The sequence below is a fragment of the Lissotriton helveticus genome, chromosome 2_1, assembly GCF_964261635.1.
Source record: "Lissotriton helveticus chromosome 2_1, aLisHel1.1, whole genome shotgun sequence".
In the NCBI taxonomy this organism is placed as follows: Eukaryota; Metazoa; Chordata; class Amphibia; order Caudata; family Salamandridae; genus Lissotriton; species Lissotriton helveticus.
The window spans coordinates 373,234,598-373,249,946 of NC_136059.1; the positions used below are offsets into that span (position 1 = coordinate 373,234,598).

General features: G+C 45.6%; 1 protein-coding gene across 4 annotated transcripts in view; it reads right to left on the bottom strand.

Moving 5' to 3' along the window:
* FYB1 (FYN binding protein 1) overlaps positions 1–15,349 on the bottom strand; it is a 710,353-nt gene that overhangs the window by 147,751 nt on the left and 547,253 nt on the right. For all 4 annotated transcript variants that reach the window (XM_078674989.1, XM_078674991.1, XM_078674987.1 and 1 more), the window contains exon 6: positions 14,925–14,968. In XM_078674989.1, the coding sequence (XP_078531115.1) occupies positions 14,925–14,968 (44 nt within the window). The remainder of the gene's footprint in view (positions 1–14,924; positions 14,969–15,349) is intronic.

Consider the following 15,349-nt stretch of genomic DNA (forward strand, 5'->3'; position numbering starts at 1 on the left):
TTTGATAAAATCTGCGTCTGATTCTCAAAAAATAATAATTTTAGAAGTCGTGTGCTTACACCTGCAGTTTTTCTAAAGTTATTCAGTTTCAGAGATACAGTAAAACCCATTTTCCTGTGTGCCTAAACTATGAAAATTGTAGCTTTCCATTTTTATGCCTGATTCTAAACTATCAGAAAATCCTTCAGTTTGAGGTAGGATTATTAATGTTCTTCCTTTTTTCTCCAAATGGAAACTATGTTTACAAGTTGGAAGACCGCTGCCACTACCCACTTGAAAATATATGACATCCGATTTATCTGCAGGCTACAGGATTTTACTGCTGAGGTGTGCACATTGAGCGTGGGAAGCCGTTAGGAATGTATGTGATTACCTGGAAACTCAAACCCAGATCAATCCCAGCCCTGAACTTCCTCAAGATCACAGAAGATTCCAAATGCATCAGGACTTCTTCAATACTGTCTGATGTTGTGGCTATCAGTGCACGTCCCTGCTGCAGTGCGCAGATCCCAACCCGAAGCTGCTACAAATATTTCCCATAAGAAAGGAGTAACTAGTTTGAAATATTTGGAGAAAGTTGAAGATGAAAATATTTAATTGCTATTTTTACTGTTACTTGCCATTTACACAGGGTGTGTCTACCTTCATCATGGGAGCAGTACAAACTTGATGTAGTGAGATACTGGGTCAAAAAGTCATGGATGATAACATAATGTATAGGATAAAGTACCATCTGCCGTACATGTTAGGGATATTGCCAGTCACCGAGTGCATCCATAACCATATAGAGAAACGAGGCTGAGGGCCGAGTTCCTGTATAAGATTATGATGAAACTCTGAAGTGCAATGTCCTTATTATGTACACCAGGGGTAGTACTTTATCCCATATAATACATGATCACACCATCACCTTTTCCACAAAACAATTAAAACTTTGGTGCATAGCTTTTACTTATGGAAGAGTGAGAATGTTTGCAAACATGAAGAATAAAAATAGTGCAAAGTTAAACACATCAAAAGCTACTCGATATTTGTTACAAACACATTGGAAACAGTTCAATACAAGTCAGTTAAAAGAAAAAATGCTAATGTAGCTCGGAATGTGTAGAAACATGCAAAAAGATTCTAACTTGTCTCTAACTATATAAGGAGTGCCGAAAATAAACATTCTCTCTGCTTGTCGTTATAAGCTAAACAAATTGGGAAGAAAAAAAAGCAAAGATCTAATTCCCTTGTTTTAACAGCTGATTTTTTATATACTTAGACACCCGGTGTAGTTGGCTCTACGGGGCATTAAAGGCCCACTCTAGCATTAACAGCCTGAGCCGAAGGCGAAGGCCTTTAACATGGGAGCTGGACTTTAAAGGCTGGAAGAGCCAGCTACGGAGGGCTCTAAGGCTATTAAAACATTCCAGGGCAGAATGATCTAATTTGTAAAAAAAAAAGGCCTCATGGAGCCTGAGGGGACTGACATCCCCTCGAGCTCCGTGAGGCCTTTTGTTCACAAAATGTTGGAGCTTCGGGCTTCTACTGGACATTAGAAGCCCAGAGGACTATACTGTTTCCAATGGAGCTCCAGACATTCCATTGTTCTAATTAAGCTTCGTGACCTGATCTGCCTTTCGCCTCTGCCGCTGGCTCTTGCAGCAGTCATTGTGACATCAGATCATAACTGAAATAACTTACAATAGTTGGGTTTGCACCTCTTTTCTTCAGTGACTGTGTGTGTCACAAGTCGCCGATTATAAAGAAATTAAAGACAGGGGCATATACAGGAATTACAGAATCCCATATATTACATTGGATTTTACAAACTATTGGAGTACTGCAATCCATTCTTAGGGAAGGTCAATTAGGATTTCTCCAACACAAATAAAATGCCAAAATAAAATGCACAATGGCACTAAAACGATCTTATTCTCTTGCTGAATTAGGGTGTGCAGACAGAATATAGAGTTAAAAAATATAGAGTTGCACAAATATAGATTTATAAATATCGTGGTGCAGAAATATCGACAGCAAGAATATCGTGGTCAAGAATATCGACTTAAGGTAAGTAATATCGATTTTAAAAATATCGAAGTGTTTAATACCGTTTGCAAAAATATAGTTGTTAAAAATATCGATTTTTTAATTAATGTTATGTATTTTAGTATATATTTTAAATGTATGTGATCTATTTTTTTGGGATAAGAATTGTTTGCATTTGTAATATATGTGTTACATTTTTAGTAGTTATTACTTTATTTTATTAGAATTTTGCGTTTTAGTTCCATATCGGGTCGTGGGTTTATAGGGGAATAGGGTGGGAAGTAATTTAATTATATTAATTTAATTGATTATTTATTTATTAATATTTGTTTTATTGAGATGTTATAGTGTTAAACGTGTAAAGTAATTTAGTATTAATTAATTAATGAATTATGGGTTAGTTAATAATAATTAATTAATTGATAATTAATTATGGTAATTGTGTAATTAATTTTAGGTGTGTGTTGTGGTGTTTAAGGGTGTAAAGGGTAGGAAGTAATTTATTTTTAGTTGATGAATTAGTAATTGGTTGTAATTAATTAATTCATAATTAATTATAGTAATTGTGTATTTTTAAGTGTGCGTTGTGGTGTTTATAGGTGTAAATAGTGGGAAGTCATTTAATTCTAATTGATGAATTAATAATTGGTTGTTAATTCATCGTAATTAATTAATTGGTATTTAATTATGGTAATTGTGTAATTAACTTTAGGTGCGTCTTCTGGTGTTTATAGGTGTAAAGGGTGTGAAGCAATGTATTTTTAATTGATGAATAAATAGTTGGTTGTTCATTAATTATAATTACTTAATTGGCAATTAATTATGGTAATTGTGTGATTAGGTGTTTTTTGGGAGTTATACTGAGACAAACTCCTGAGGCGGAAGCAGGGAGCAACGAGCATTTTTAAACATTGTATTTCTTGTGTTTTTAATTGTACCTAACTTTTGCACTTGGCCTCATTCTCGCCAGCATACCCTCCCGCACAGCCGATTTTGAACGCTGTCGCGGGTCGCTCCACACATTGACGCCATTCAGTGGAAGCCTGATCAGGCCACGCCCCTCCACGCTAGGCCACGCCCCCGCCCTTATAGCACGCCCAAACCTACGCGCAGACAGACAGAAACAAACTCCTGAGGCGGAAGCCGGGAGCAACGAGCATTTTTAAACATTGTATTTCTTGTGTTTTTAATTGTACCTTACTTTTGCACTTGGCCTCATTCTCGCCAGCATACCCTCCCGCACAGCCGATTTTGAACGCTGTCGCGGGTCGCTCCACACATTGACGTCATTCAGTGGAAGCCTGGTCAGGCCACGCCCCCTCCACGCTAGGCCATGCCCCTCCCTTTTCCTCACTTAAGTCATGTGTCTTCCCCGGCCGCGCAGCGGGCGCGCCAAATGCAAGCCCGTCTGCGCCCGTCCGCGCCAGCCCGGGCCCAGGGGCCAGGCACTATGCCCCCCACATTACCTATACCTTGCCTGAGCTTTATAACTTGCAACATGATGGCCCTATGAACCCTCTGGACAGGCAGGTTGCACTTACTTCGGATATCTATGACTCCAAACCTACTGGGCTCAACCGCCAGGTAAGATCACCTCCTGCTAGACCTCCTGGGCTCCCTCAATGTCCTAGTATATCTTGCGCCTCGGTCCTTGCCCCCCTAACTGTTACTATCTTAATACACGTTCAATGGTGAAACACCAATTGGAGATTTTCCAACTACTCGACGCCGGTACTACTGATATTCTCCTCTTGACAGAAACCTGGCTGACGGACGACTCCGCACCGGATATTCTTGCTGCAATTCCTAATGGCTACTATTTACTCCATTCCAATCGCCTTCAAGGCAAATCAGGTGGCGGAGTCGCAGCTATTATACATCATAAGCATAAATTCACCACCTTAGAAAGGATCAGCCTTCCTGGTGTCGATAGTCTTGTACTACAATTCACCTCCTCTAAGTTTGCCTCTATTTGTGCCCTCTTTTATCGACCCCCTGATCATATGCCCTCATTCCCTCAGCTTTTTGGAGAACAGATATCTCATCTTGCCCTTAATCATGCCAAAATCATTGTTAATGGTTATTTCAACTACTGGCCTCTAGATCCTGGCGAAAGCAACCTATCGGTTGAATTCTCCAATCTATTGACTGGCCTAAATTCACCCAAAACATTGATAAGGCTACTCACATCAAGGGGCACATTCTCGATCAAGCTTGGACCTCCAAAATCACTCCCCCCACCATTTCTCCTTGTCCCTGGTCTGATCACTTCTTTATTTCCTTTGTCATCACCCAGACCCCCTACGTCCCCCCCACTCCTGTCAACAATTTTTTTGCACGAAATTGGACACGAGTTGATCAGATTGAATTTCACAGTCTCTTGATTTCCTCAGCCCCCAAGGAACTGTCTTCCACCTCCGCCCAAGCTTCTAACTTTGGTAACTGGCTGGAATCGCATGTGATAAAGTCGCTCCAATGAAAAAAATAAAAACTAAGCGCCCTCACGACGCTCAGCGCTGGTTTTCCGAGGATCTAAAAAAGGAAAAACTAGTCCTGCGGCAGGCTGAACACCGTTGGCGGCGCCATTACACTCCTGAGGAGAAAACTATCTACATCTCCTTATTAAAACAATATAAAAATTCTATCTTACAAACTAAATCCACATATTTTTCTCAAAAAATCATTAATTCCTCGTCCAAATCCAAAGATGTTTTCTCCATTGTTAATGAGCTCACCCTACCAGATCGGGTTTTAGCCAAGACGGCTCCCTCTCAGGTATTGTGTAACTCATTAAATGCCTTTTTCATTGAAAAAATTGCCCTCATTAAAAACAATATTCCGCCCTCAATCCCATGTTAGATCCCTGCTTCCACTTGTGGAAATCCACTGGTGTTAGACCATATCCCCCCAATTTCTAAGCCAGAGTTTCTGGCCCTCCTAAATAGAGTAAACTCTGGCTCCCCAAATGACAGTTGCCCCCCTGAGGTCTTAAAAAAGCCTTTCAAGCCTGACCTGATCCCCCACTTTCATTACTCAACAGCTCTCTGACCACTGGTATTGTTCCTGACTTTTTTAAATGTGCCGTAGTAATGCCAATTCTTAAAAAACCCAATGCTGATCCCCTAGTACTGAGCAACTTCCGTCCCATTTCCCTACTCCCTTTTCTTAGTAAAATTCTAGAGGCCCATGTGACTAACTGTCTCAGTGCCTTTATTGAGTCTTCCCAATTTCTGGATCCCCAGCAGGCAGGTTTCCGGCCGGGACACTCTACTGAGGCTGTTATTGTGGCTGTGATGGACAAGCTCAGGAAGGGAGCTGATAACAACATTCCCCAGGCACTCGTGCTCCTGGACTTGTCGGCTGCTTTCGACACGGTCGATCACACTCTTCTGATCGACTGTGTCGGCAGAGCCGGCATCCGGGGCACAGCGCTAGAGTGGATCAGATCCTTCTTATTCCATCGCTCCCAGGCTGTTCGGCTATCCTCCTTTTCGGCCACCCCTGTGAAATTAACTTGGGGGGTTCCACAAGGGTTAGCCCTATCACCACTTTTATTCAACCTATATATGCAACCCCTGATTCAATCGCTACATAACTATCCCGTTACTATTTTCAACTACGCTGATGACATTCAAATGGTCTTTAATCTTAAATCCACACCCACATCCATCGCTAATTTTCAGTCTACTATGACCTTTATTGGAGAATGGATGTCTCAAAGCCAATTGAAATTGAATCACAACAAAACGGAGCTGGTTCTAACAGGAGGCCCCCTTAATCCATGGAACCCCAATTTCTGGCCACCATCTTGGGGCCCCGCTCCTTCCCCCTCTGAATCTGTAAAGAGCTTAGGGGTTACCATCAGCAAAGATCTCTCATTGGCACCCCAGATCAAGGCAGTTACTTCGTCATGTTTTTTCCAACTACGACGAATTCTAAAAATCTCCAGGTTTTTGACCACTGAGGCCCTCGTACTGGTTATCATGGCATTGGTTATCTCCCGCCTTGATTATGCCAACGTTCTTTACGTTGGCATCCCAGCCTACCAACTCCGCCAATTACAACTGGTGCAGAATCAAGCAGCGAGACTTGTATTTCGTCAACCTAGACATCAACATGTCTCCCCCATATTGAAAAAGCTTCATTGGCTACCAGTGACGAAACGTGGTATTTTCAAACTTGGCTGCATCGTTTTCAAATCCTTGACTGGCCATTGCCCTGCCTTTGTAACTTCTAGGATCCATCGTTACGTCCCCTCCCGTAACCTGCGCTCCTTGCACCACAACCTTCTTTCTGTCCCTTCCTTTAAACGGAAGAAACACGGCGGCCTTGGGTTCTCTTTTCTGGCACCCAAAACTTGGAATTCTCTCCCCCACGAACTTCGGTCAACCACCTGCTACATGTCCTTCAGGAAACTACTAAAAACCCACTTGTTCCGACAAGCATATGATGACTGAACACCGGTTTCCTGCCCCCTCTTGAGTTTATCTGTCCTATAGCGCCATGAAACCAGTGGTGTCCGAGCACTTTATAAATAATTTTTACATTACACTACATTATAGGAGTAATGGGTGTTAAGTAGTTTATTTATTTATTATTAATAAATATTTGTGAATTGACATTAATTAAATTAATTAAACATTAGTTATAGTAATTGTGTAATTGATCATAGGTGTGTGTTGTGGTGTTTATAGGGGTATAGGGTGAGAAGTAATTTGTGTTCAATTAATTAATATATAGTTGTTAATTAATGTTAATTATTTGATATTTATTTTGGGTAATTGTTTGTTTTTTGTCTGTTGTTTTTACTTTTAAAGGGGTAAAGGGCAGGTATTAAATCCATCTTAATTACTTTATAATTAGTTGTAAATAGTAATAGTTTTTAATTTACAAATACGTTTTAATTGTATTTTATTATTTTATAGTTTAATTTAGGTGTGTGTTGTGGACATTATAGTGTTAAAGTGTGTGTAGTTAATGTTTATTAGTTTTATTTATTAATACCATTTTTTAATTTATTATTAATTATGTTAATTATGGAAGTACATTTATTCAAAAAATTTGAAGTGTGTTGTTATTGGTGTGGTGTTATAGGGTAGGAAATAAAATAAATACATATTAATTAATGTTTTTGTTCGTTAGTGTTTTTTAGTTTAAACTAATCTTTTATAAATGTATTTATTATTATAATATTTACATGTATTTTTTATATGTAATACATATTATAATATGTTTTCTTTTTATATATTTAATATATTAGATTTTTTATTTTTTAAATATTATTTATTTTTATAATGTTATATTTTTTATATATATATTTTACCCCTCCGCTATCCAACACTTACTCTACTGTTGCACTCACTTGTGTGGTAATGGTACATTTAAACCCCTACGTCAAACATTTTCCCTATTGTTGTTCTCACTGGAGTGGGAGTAGTATTTTTTACCCCTCCGCTATCCAACGCTTTCTCTACTGTTGCACTCTTTGGAGTGGGAATAGTAATTGTTGCTCTTCGATATCCAACACTTTCCCTACTGCTGCACTCATTTGAGTTGAAATAATAATTTTTACCCCTTCGCTATCCATCATTTTCCCTAATGTTGCACTTGCTGGAGTGGGAATAGTAAATGTTACCCCTCCGCTATCCAACACTAATCCTACTTTTGCAGTAGTAGAGTGGGAATAGTAATTATTACCCCTCCGCTATCCAACACTTTCCCTACCATTGCTCTCACTGGAGTGGGAATAGTTATTTTTGCCCCTCTGCTATCCAACAATTTCCCTATTGTTGCTCTCACTGGAGTTAGAATAGTAATTTTCATCCCTCCGCTATCCAACACTTTCCCTATTGTTGCACTCACTGGACTTGGAATAATAAATTGAATTACTCCGTTATCCAACACTTACCCTACTGTTGCACTCACTGAAGGGGAAATAGTTATTTTTACCCCTCAACTATCCAATACTTTCTCTACTGTTGCACTGACTGTATTGTGAAATTTAAGTTAACGAGTACATGACATTGTAACCTCTCGGTACATCTTGACAAACGGTTATAGCTGTCCCTGTCCGCGAAGAGCAAGAGGCAAAACTCAGGTTTTCTTCATAAGTGAACCACAGAACATAATAGAGGCAAAAAAGAGAAATCCAACACAAAAACAACCCCCTCCCCACCCTGGTCCATTAGCCCACACAATACAATATGGTTTAGGAAAAGGAAAAGATGGGGTGGATGTGTACACCGTCGCAATTATAAAAGGAGTTTAAAGTGAGAATCAAGCTCCAACAGGTGGAGCAGGCCATACCATACAATCCTGGGCATCAGCAACAAATCATAATAAAGGACTACACAGTGTCAAGCAATTCAGTCACAGGGTAGGGGGGGTGGAGATGATGATATGGGGGCTCAGGTGGCGACACCGGGGGGGAGGGTGAGTGTAACAAGGGCCTTAAGCACCTCTTGCATTTGGTTCTAATCCATAGCAATGGGGTTTTGCGTAGGCCTCGATATACTTCCTGTCTAATGACAGCGCTTTCTGTGGCGCCCCACCTGATCAATTCCGCCTGCCAAGCCGCTGCTGTAGGGGGGGTGGGCAGATTTCCACCTAATGTGATGGCTCGTTTCGCAAGCAGCACGGCTAGGTCCGCAAATTTATATTGCACTTTCAATGTCTTGGGGCGTTTATGCAGACCTAGTAGACAGCTATCCACAGCTGTCCAGTCGGCCGTGCCCGTGACCTCTCGGACCCTGTAAGCTATCGTTTGCCAATAAGTTTGCAAGCGTGGACAATACCACAGCATGTGGATGAGATCAGCATCTGCTTCTTGACATCTAGGGCAGGAAAGTTGGGCGTCTAGGTAGATACAGGTCAGTCGGTGTGGGGTCAGATAGGCCCTGTGTAAGATCATGTGTTGTATATATTTAAATTTAGCGTTCTGGGAGACTTTCTTGGGGAACTCCAATATAGTCGTCCAGTCCCTGTCCGTGAGTTTTTTTCCCAGTACCGCCTCCCATTTTGCCTGGAGCGGGGCCAGAGACATCCCTGAGTGAGCACGGATCCCCCTATAAAGCCATCGGGTAAGATGTCAACCAGCACTCATCAAGTATGTAGAGTACACAAGTTCATTTTTGGGGGGTTTTACCCCATCAGGGGACCAGTGGCGCTTGATGTAGTGAGTAATGGTGGTGTGAAGGAGGAACAGTATCGAAGGGACACTCGATGCACGGGTGAAGTTGTCGTGGGCCGCCAGAGTGCCGTCTACAAACAGTGCTCCAACTGTGGATATTCCTTCCTGCTCCCAAGAGGACACAGTCCGCTTCCTTATTAAGCCATCTGCGCCAGGGATTTCAAGGAAGGGAATGTTGGAAGAGTAAGGGAGGGTTAGTCGCGTGTAGTTTAGGGACTTTTTCCAGTACGCCAGCGCGGTTCTAAGCAAGGGTGGGGCCGTTCGGGGGATTATAGCCAGTGGCAGAAGTAAAGCGTGTAATGTACCCTGAGCAAGGAGGCGACCGGTGTATCCAATCTCATGAGTGTTCTTTCCCACCAGCCAATAGGACAACCACTGTAGTTTACCGGCCGTGCAGTATGCCCGAAAGTCTGGTGCCCCCATGCCTCCCTCAGCAGGTCTAAGCTGCAACTTCGCCAGTCCCACTCTTCTGCGTCCCTTTCCCCAAATAAGGTCTAACAATAGGGAGTCCAATGTCTTAAATATGCTGGGCGGGATAACAACTGGTATGTTAGTAAAAAAAATATAAAAGGCGAGGGAGCATCACCATTTTGGAGATGGCTATCCTGCCCATCACAGACAGTGGCAATGAAGTCCAGAAGGAGATCTGGCTCCGGAGAGACCGTATTGTCTTCTGTAGATTACTCTCAATCAGATCCTTGGGAGTTCGATAAATTTGAATACCTAGGTATTTGAAAGTGTCTGGGGCGGTCGTCAACAGGAGATCGCCAAAGGGTATCGGGTCAGGGGACTCCCTATGTCGCATAAAGAAAGCATGGGATTTCTGGGCATTAATCGTCAAACCCGATATCAGTCCAAAATTCTTAAGGAGGGTCGGCACGGGTTCCAGACTGGTAGTGAGCTCTTTAAAATAGAGGATAATGTCGTCGGCATATGCAGACACAATATGTGTCGTGTTAGACACGGGTATCCCCAGTCCCACAGCCTACTTTCGGGTCTTGAGAAGAAGGGGTTCCAGCGCCAGGACAAATAATATTGGTGACAGGGGGCAGCCCTGTCGCGTGCCCCTGGCTACAGGGTAAGCAGCCGAGATGGACGTGCCTGTCTGAGCCCGGGCCGTGGGAGAGGAGTACAGTAGTTTGACCCATCGTCGGCACCCCCGCGGGATGCCAAATCTCTTAAGTGAGGACAACATATACGTCCAGTCCAGGGTGTCAAATGCTTGTTGCATATCTAGAGAGATGCACCCGGCGGTGTCGGTTTGAGTGGCAGTGGGTTCCATCCGGTAGTGGAGTCGCCTTATATTGAGAGAAATGATACGGCCCGGGATGAAATTGCACTGGTCCATGTGAATAAGTTTGGGGAGATAAGAAAGCAGACGCTGCGCTAGTATTTTACTGAGTATTTTATACTCTTCAGCTAACATGGAGAGAGGGCGATATCCTGATATGTCTTGAGGGTCTCTGTTGGGCTTGGGGAGGGAAACAGCCAGTGCTTGGATAGTTGTTACAGGAAGTGTGCGTTTTTCTAGTGCTGTCTTGTAAAGAGTCAACAGAGGTGGAGTGAGTTGTACAGCATAAGTCAAATAAAACTCCGCTGGGAGTCTGTCCAACCCTGGTGTCTTATTCTTAGGGAGGCTCTTAAGAGCTCCCATTATTTCTGCTCTAGTGATAGGGGCCTCCAAGTCCGATTGTGCATCTGTCGTCAGTTCAGGGAAGGTGAGATCGTCCAGGAAATTAGTCAGGAGATCCGGGGCATAGCGGGCGGGGCAGCGTAGAGGGACTTATAATAGGTGCAGAGCCCCATGTTAATATCAGCCTGAGTATTAACCACAGAGCCATCCGGGAGGAATACCTCCAATATACGGTGTTGGGGCAGGGTATCGCGGATGAGACGGGCCAGAAGAGTCCCTGACTTGTCAGCCTCTTTATGACTATATTGGGTTACGTACTGTAATCTATTAGACAGAGTCGTTCAAGGAGCTCTGCATATTGAATCCTGGCATCCTGCAGTGGCGCCTGCCGGGTAGGGTCAGCAAGAGCCTCAGTTTCCAGTGTGTTCAGGGAGTCCTCGACGGAGACGAGCCTCTGATGTAGCTTGTGCCGGGCCCCAACAGTAGTCCCTATTGCCACCCCCCTAATGACCAACTTAAACGCATCCCATTCAGCTAGATAGGAGGATGCCTAACCTGTATTTTCTGTGAAGTAATTGGCGATAGCGGTACCCAGAGTGTCCCTGATCACCCCATCTTCATAGTCTCCAAGTCGGGAGTGGGGGGAGGGCCCTCCCCCATTCGAGCCGCACCTCCAGTGGATTGTGATCGGATAACGTTTGCCCGAGGTCCGTGGATTCAAGCACCTGGGATGATTGGGACAGGGAGCAGAAAACCCTGTCTATTCACGTGTGCAGTTGGTGCGGGGGGAGTAAAACGAATATTCTCGGTCAGACAGACAGGTGTTGTGTGCGCCATATGTCAGTGATCCCCCAACCCACCGCCCAGGCATGTAGGAACTCCGCTATCCTAGTAGGAACTGCGCCCTGCTCCGGGGGTGAGAGCGGTCTAATTGCATGTCTAGAACAGAATTAAAATCCCCCCCAAGAACCCTGGGGCAGTGTACCCAGTCCATTAAAACCGCATTGAGGCCAGTCAGATAAGCAGTCTGTTCATAGTTCGGGGCATACAGGCTACCCAAAACAATTGGGGTTCCATCCAGCCTGCCCCGCAGGAGAACATAGCGCCCTGAAGTGTCCACCCTCCGTTCCAGCAGCTCAAATGGCACCCCATTCCTCACCCAAATAAGCGACCCACGTGCAAAGGCAGAATAGGATGTATTATATATTTACCCCTTCCATTTCCGCTGCAGTTTAGCAACCTCCGAGTCAGTCATGTGCGTTTTCTGGAGCAAGGCTATGTGGGCCTTGCACCTGTTTAGTTGAGCATAGATGCGATGTCGCTTATGCACAGAGCCCATTCCCTGCACATTCCATGTCAGTATTTTATACTTAGCCAGAACAGGCATGCATCAACACTTCTGGAAAGAAGAGCGACCCAGGATGATATTGTGTACACCACACAATAAAGAATAGTGTGTGGACAAGGAACCAAAATAAACAACCACTGAAGAAACAATCCCCAATACTAGGGCCAGCCATCGAACTGTGCTGGTCCAAACTCTGATTAACAAACATCGAGTCCAAACGGTTATACCATGCAGTGAATGCAACTGCAGGAGGGGCGAACCCAGCACCAAACACTCGCAGCATAAACACTCCCAAGAGCACCTCCCCGCCGGGACCGTGTAGGATGATGAACTGTGAGGTATGCCGAACCTGGGAGGAAAAAGGTTAATTACGTGGAAAACTGTTTCCACACCACACAAGTAATATCAACATCTTGCTGAGTCCAAGTCATAGTTAGGAAGGTGTCGTAGAGGACAGGCCTCCACCTCAGCCAAACAGGTCCTTGACCACCTGGGGAGTGATCGTGGGGAACAAAGGGTCGTTGCTGCCAGAGTCCGACGGCGTCACGTCATCCTCTGATTGATCCGGAGAGGAAGAGATCTGTGTAGGGTCCCGCATGGCAGCGGCCACTTCCAGCGCCGAGTCCTTCTCCATCATGGCCTGTTCCAGGGTTGGTTTCCGAGCAGATGGGAGAGACCGCAGGGTACCGTCAAGACGGGGTCTGAGACGGTTGGACTGCGCCTGCGCCCCACGCACCCGCAGGTCGATGCCATCCAGAGACTGAGCAGGCATGGTGTGCTCAAGCCAGTCGTTCGCCGCTGTGAGGTAAACCAAGAAATGGGTTTCTGATTGTAGATGATTTTTAAACGTGCGGGGAACAGGAGAGCGTATTTCAGATTGAGGGCTTGGAGCCTCTTCTTGGGCGGCTGGTAGGATGCCCTCTGGCACTGCACCTGCACAGTTGCAAGAGGGGATCGCGGTCTCTGTAATTGAGGATGCGGGCAATAAGTGGTCTGGGCGGCCGGCCGGAAGTCGGCCTCCCCGTAGGAATACGTTGTGCCCGCTCCACGCAGAAGAAGGCAGAAAGACCTTCCGGGGCCACCTTCTCTCGGAGCCACTGCGCAACAAAGTGAGTCGCATCAGCACCTTTGGAGCGCTCCGGCAGCCCAATAATGCAGACGTTATTTTGTCGCGCCCTTCCTTCTGCATCATCGGCCCTGTCCAGCAGAATGGTCATTTGTTTATTCAAGTGCACCAGCTGAGCGGCATGATCTTTTTGTTGAGGCACCAGGTCAGACAGTGTGCGGGTGTGGTCCTTGACAGTAGGTGCAAGGTTGCCACGATCTGCTCGCAGGAGGTTATGGCCCGTTGTAAGCGTGCCCATCTGGTGCTCAATGGCTTGGCGCGAATCCCGTATCTCCTGCAGAATCAGGTCCAATTTATCAGGGGGGGCGACAGAGCAATCAGCGGGACGCAGCTGATCGGAGAGGCCTGGGAGGCCGACTCCGCCGCCCCCTGAGATGGGTCCTCCGCGCCATGCCCCTTCGGTGGTTCCCCCGCCGGGGCCCCATGGCAATGTGCGCAATTACAAGAGATGGGATTGGAAGGGCCACTAGTCACCCACAGCAGTCGTCCCCCCCAAACACTGCCAGGGCCACACACCACCGGGCAGAAGCGGTTCACGTGGAAGCTGTCCGTAGGCCACAGGCAGGGGGGGAGGATATTCCCGCCATTTATTTATTTATGAAACTTTTATAACGCACAACTACCCGGAGGTGTCTCGGCGCTGTAAGACAAAGAAACGCAAGATTGTAGAGCGTACTCACTGATTGAACAGACAGGTTTTTACCGACTTTCTGAATGTCATGGCCATGGGCAGGAGCAGATGCCTGGGAGAGCGCGGGCGGTACTCACTGCGATCAGTTCCAATCTATGGGTCAACACCCCCTCCAGGGGACAAGCAGGGGGCACAAATCCCAGTCAGGACCGCGGGACCACGGGACCACAGAGCCAGTCCACTGCACCCAAGGCCCGCCTCCAGTCGGTGGGCCTCCTCGTCACTCAGGGTCACAGGGGCGCTCCAGCGCACCCTGAAGCAGTTCCAGCCACTCAATCACGGGGGCAGTAGCAGGGCATCAGCCACGACATCCCCAACAGCGCAGCCAATTTCAGCACTGCAGCTGCACACTCAGCCGGCCGCCAGCCGGGAACCCAGGAATAGCACCCCACGGAGTGCAGGCACGGACCGCGCAGCAAGGCACTGTGCGCCGCCCCCCTCCCAGAAAGTTCAATGTGGGGCAGGCAGCACTCCGCAGGGTGGTAGGCCGCTGCACGAAAGGCCGGGGCTCTCCTCCCCCAAGCTCCCAGTCCAGCGGTGGTCCGCCTGCCTCACCTGGGTAATGCGACGCTGGTCACGCACTAACTCGCGCCATCTCCAGCCACGCAGCAGCAGCCGGTCCCCGGGTGCGGGCTTCCAGCGGCCCTCCCCTCTAATGGCATTGTGAACTGCGTGTTCAGTACTGTCAGATTGGACACGAAGCCCAAAGCAACCTCGGAATAATGACACACACAACTATAGGATAACTTTTGATGCAATTAGTAGTGCCCAGATAGTGCAGATGTCTATCCCTTAATCATGATATAAATGGGGCTAATTGTAATTAAAAGTAGATAATGTACACGTGTACCTATATAAGCAAGCACAGGCACATAACATACACACATGGATGAACATAAGGCTTACCTTTCATCTATCCCTTCATAAATTTCGTCATCCTGATCTCCACTCTAGGAAAATAAAACAAAATAAAATAATTAATTTTCGATTCTTTGTTCCGGAAAATACAGATAGGAACTGAAATGACACACCACACATTAGTAAATGTTCATGATGCACAGCAAATCGTGGGGATTGCAAGCAGCACTTGAATGCCTCCACTGACACAGAAAACAATGTTTGCAATTGGAGTGGTGAAAAATATTTAGAACAGATTAATTTAAGTTCTTGAGCCACAAACGTTGAAATTCAGACCAGTGCCAGATTCTGCAACAGATGCAACCTACTTTCTCCGCGTTGCCTAACCACTCTACCTCCCTATGACAAGTGACTCTCATCCAGGCTATCAATAACCGAAGACTCAGAGGACCTCTGATTATTCTAGAGCTATC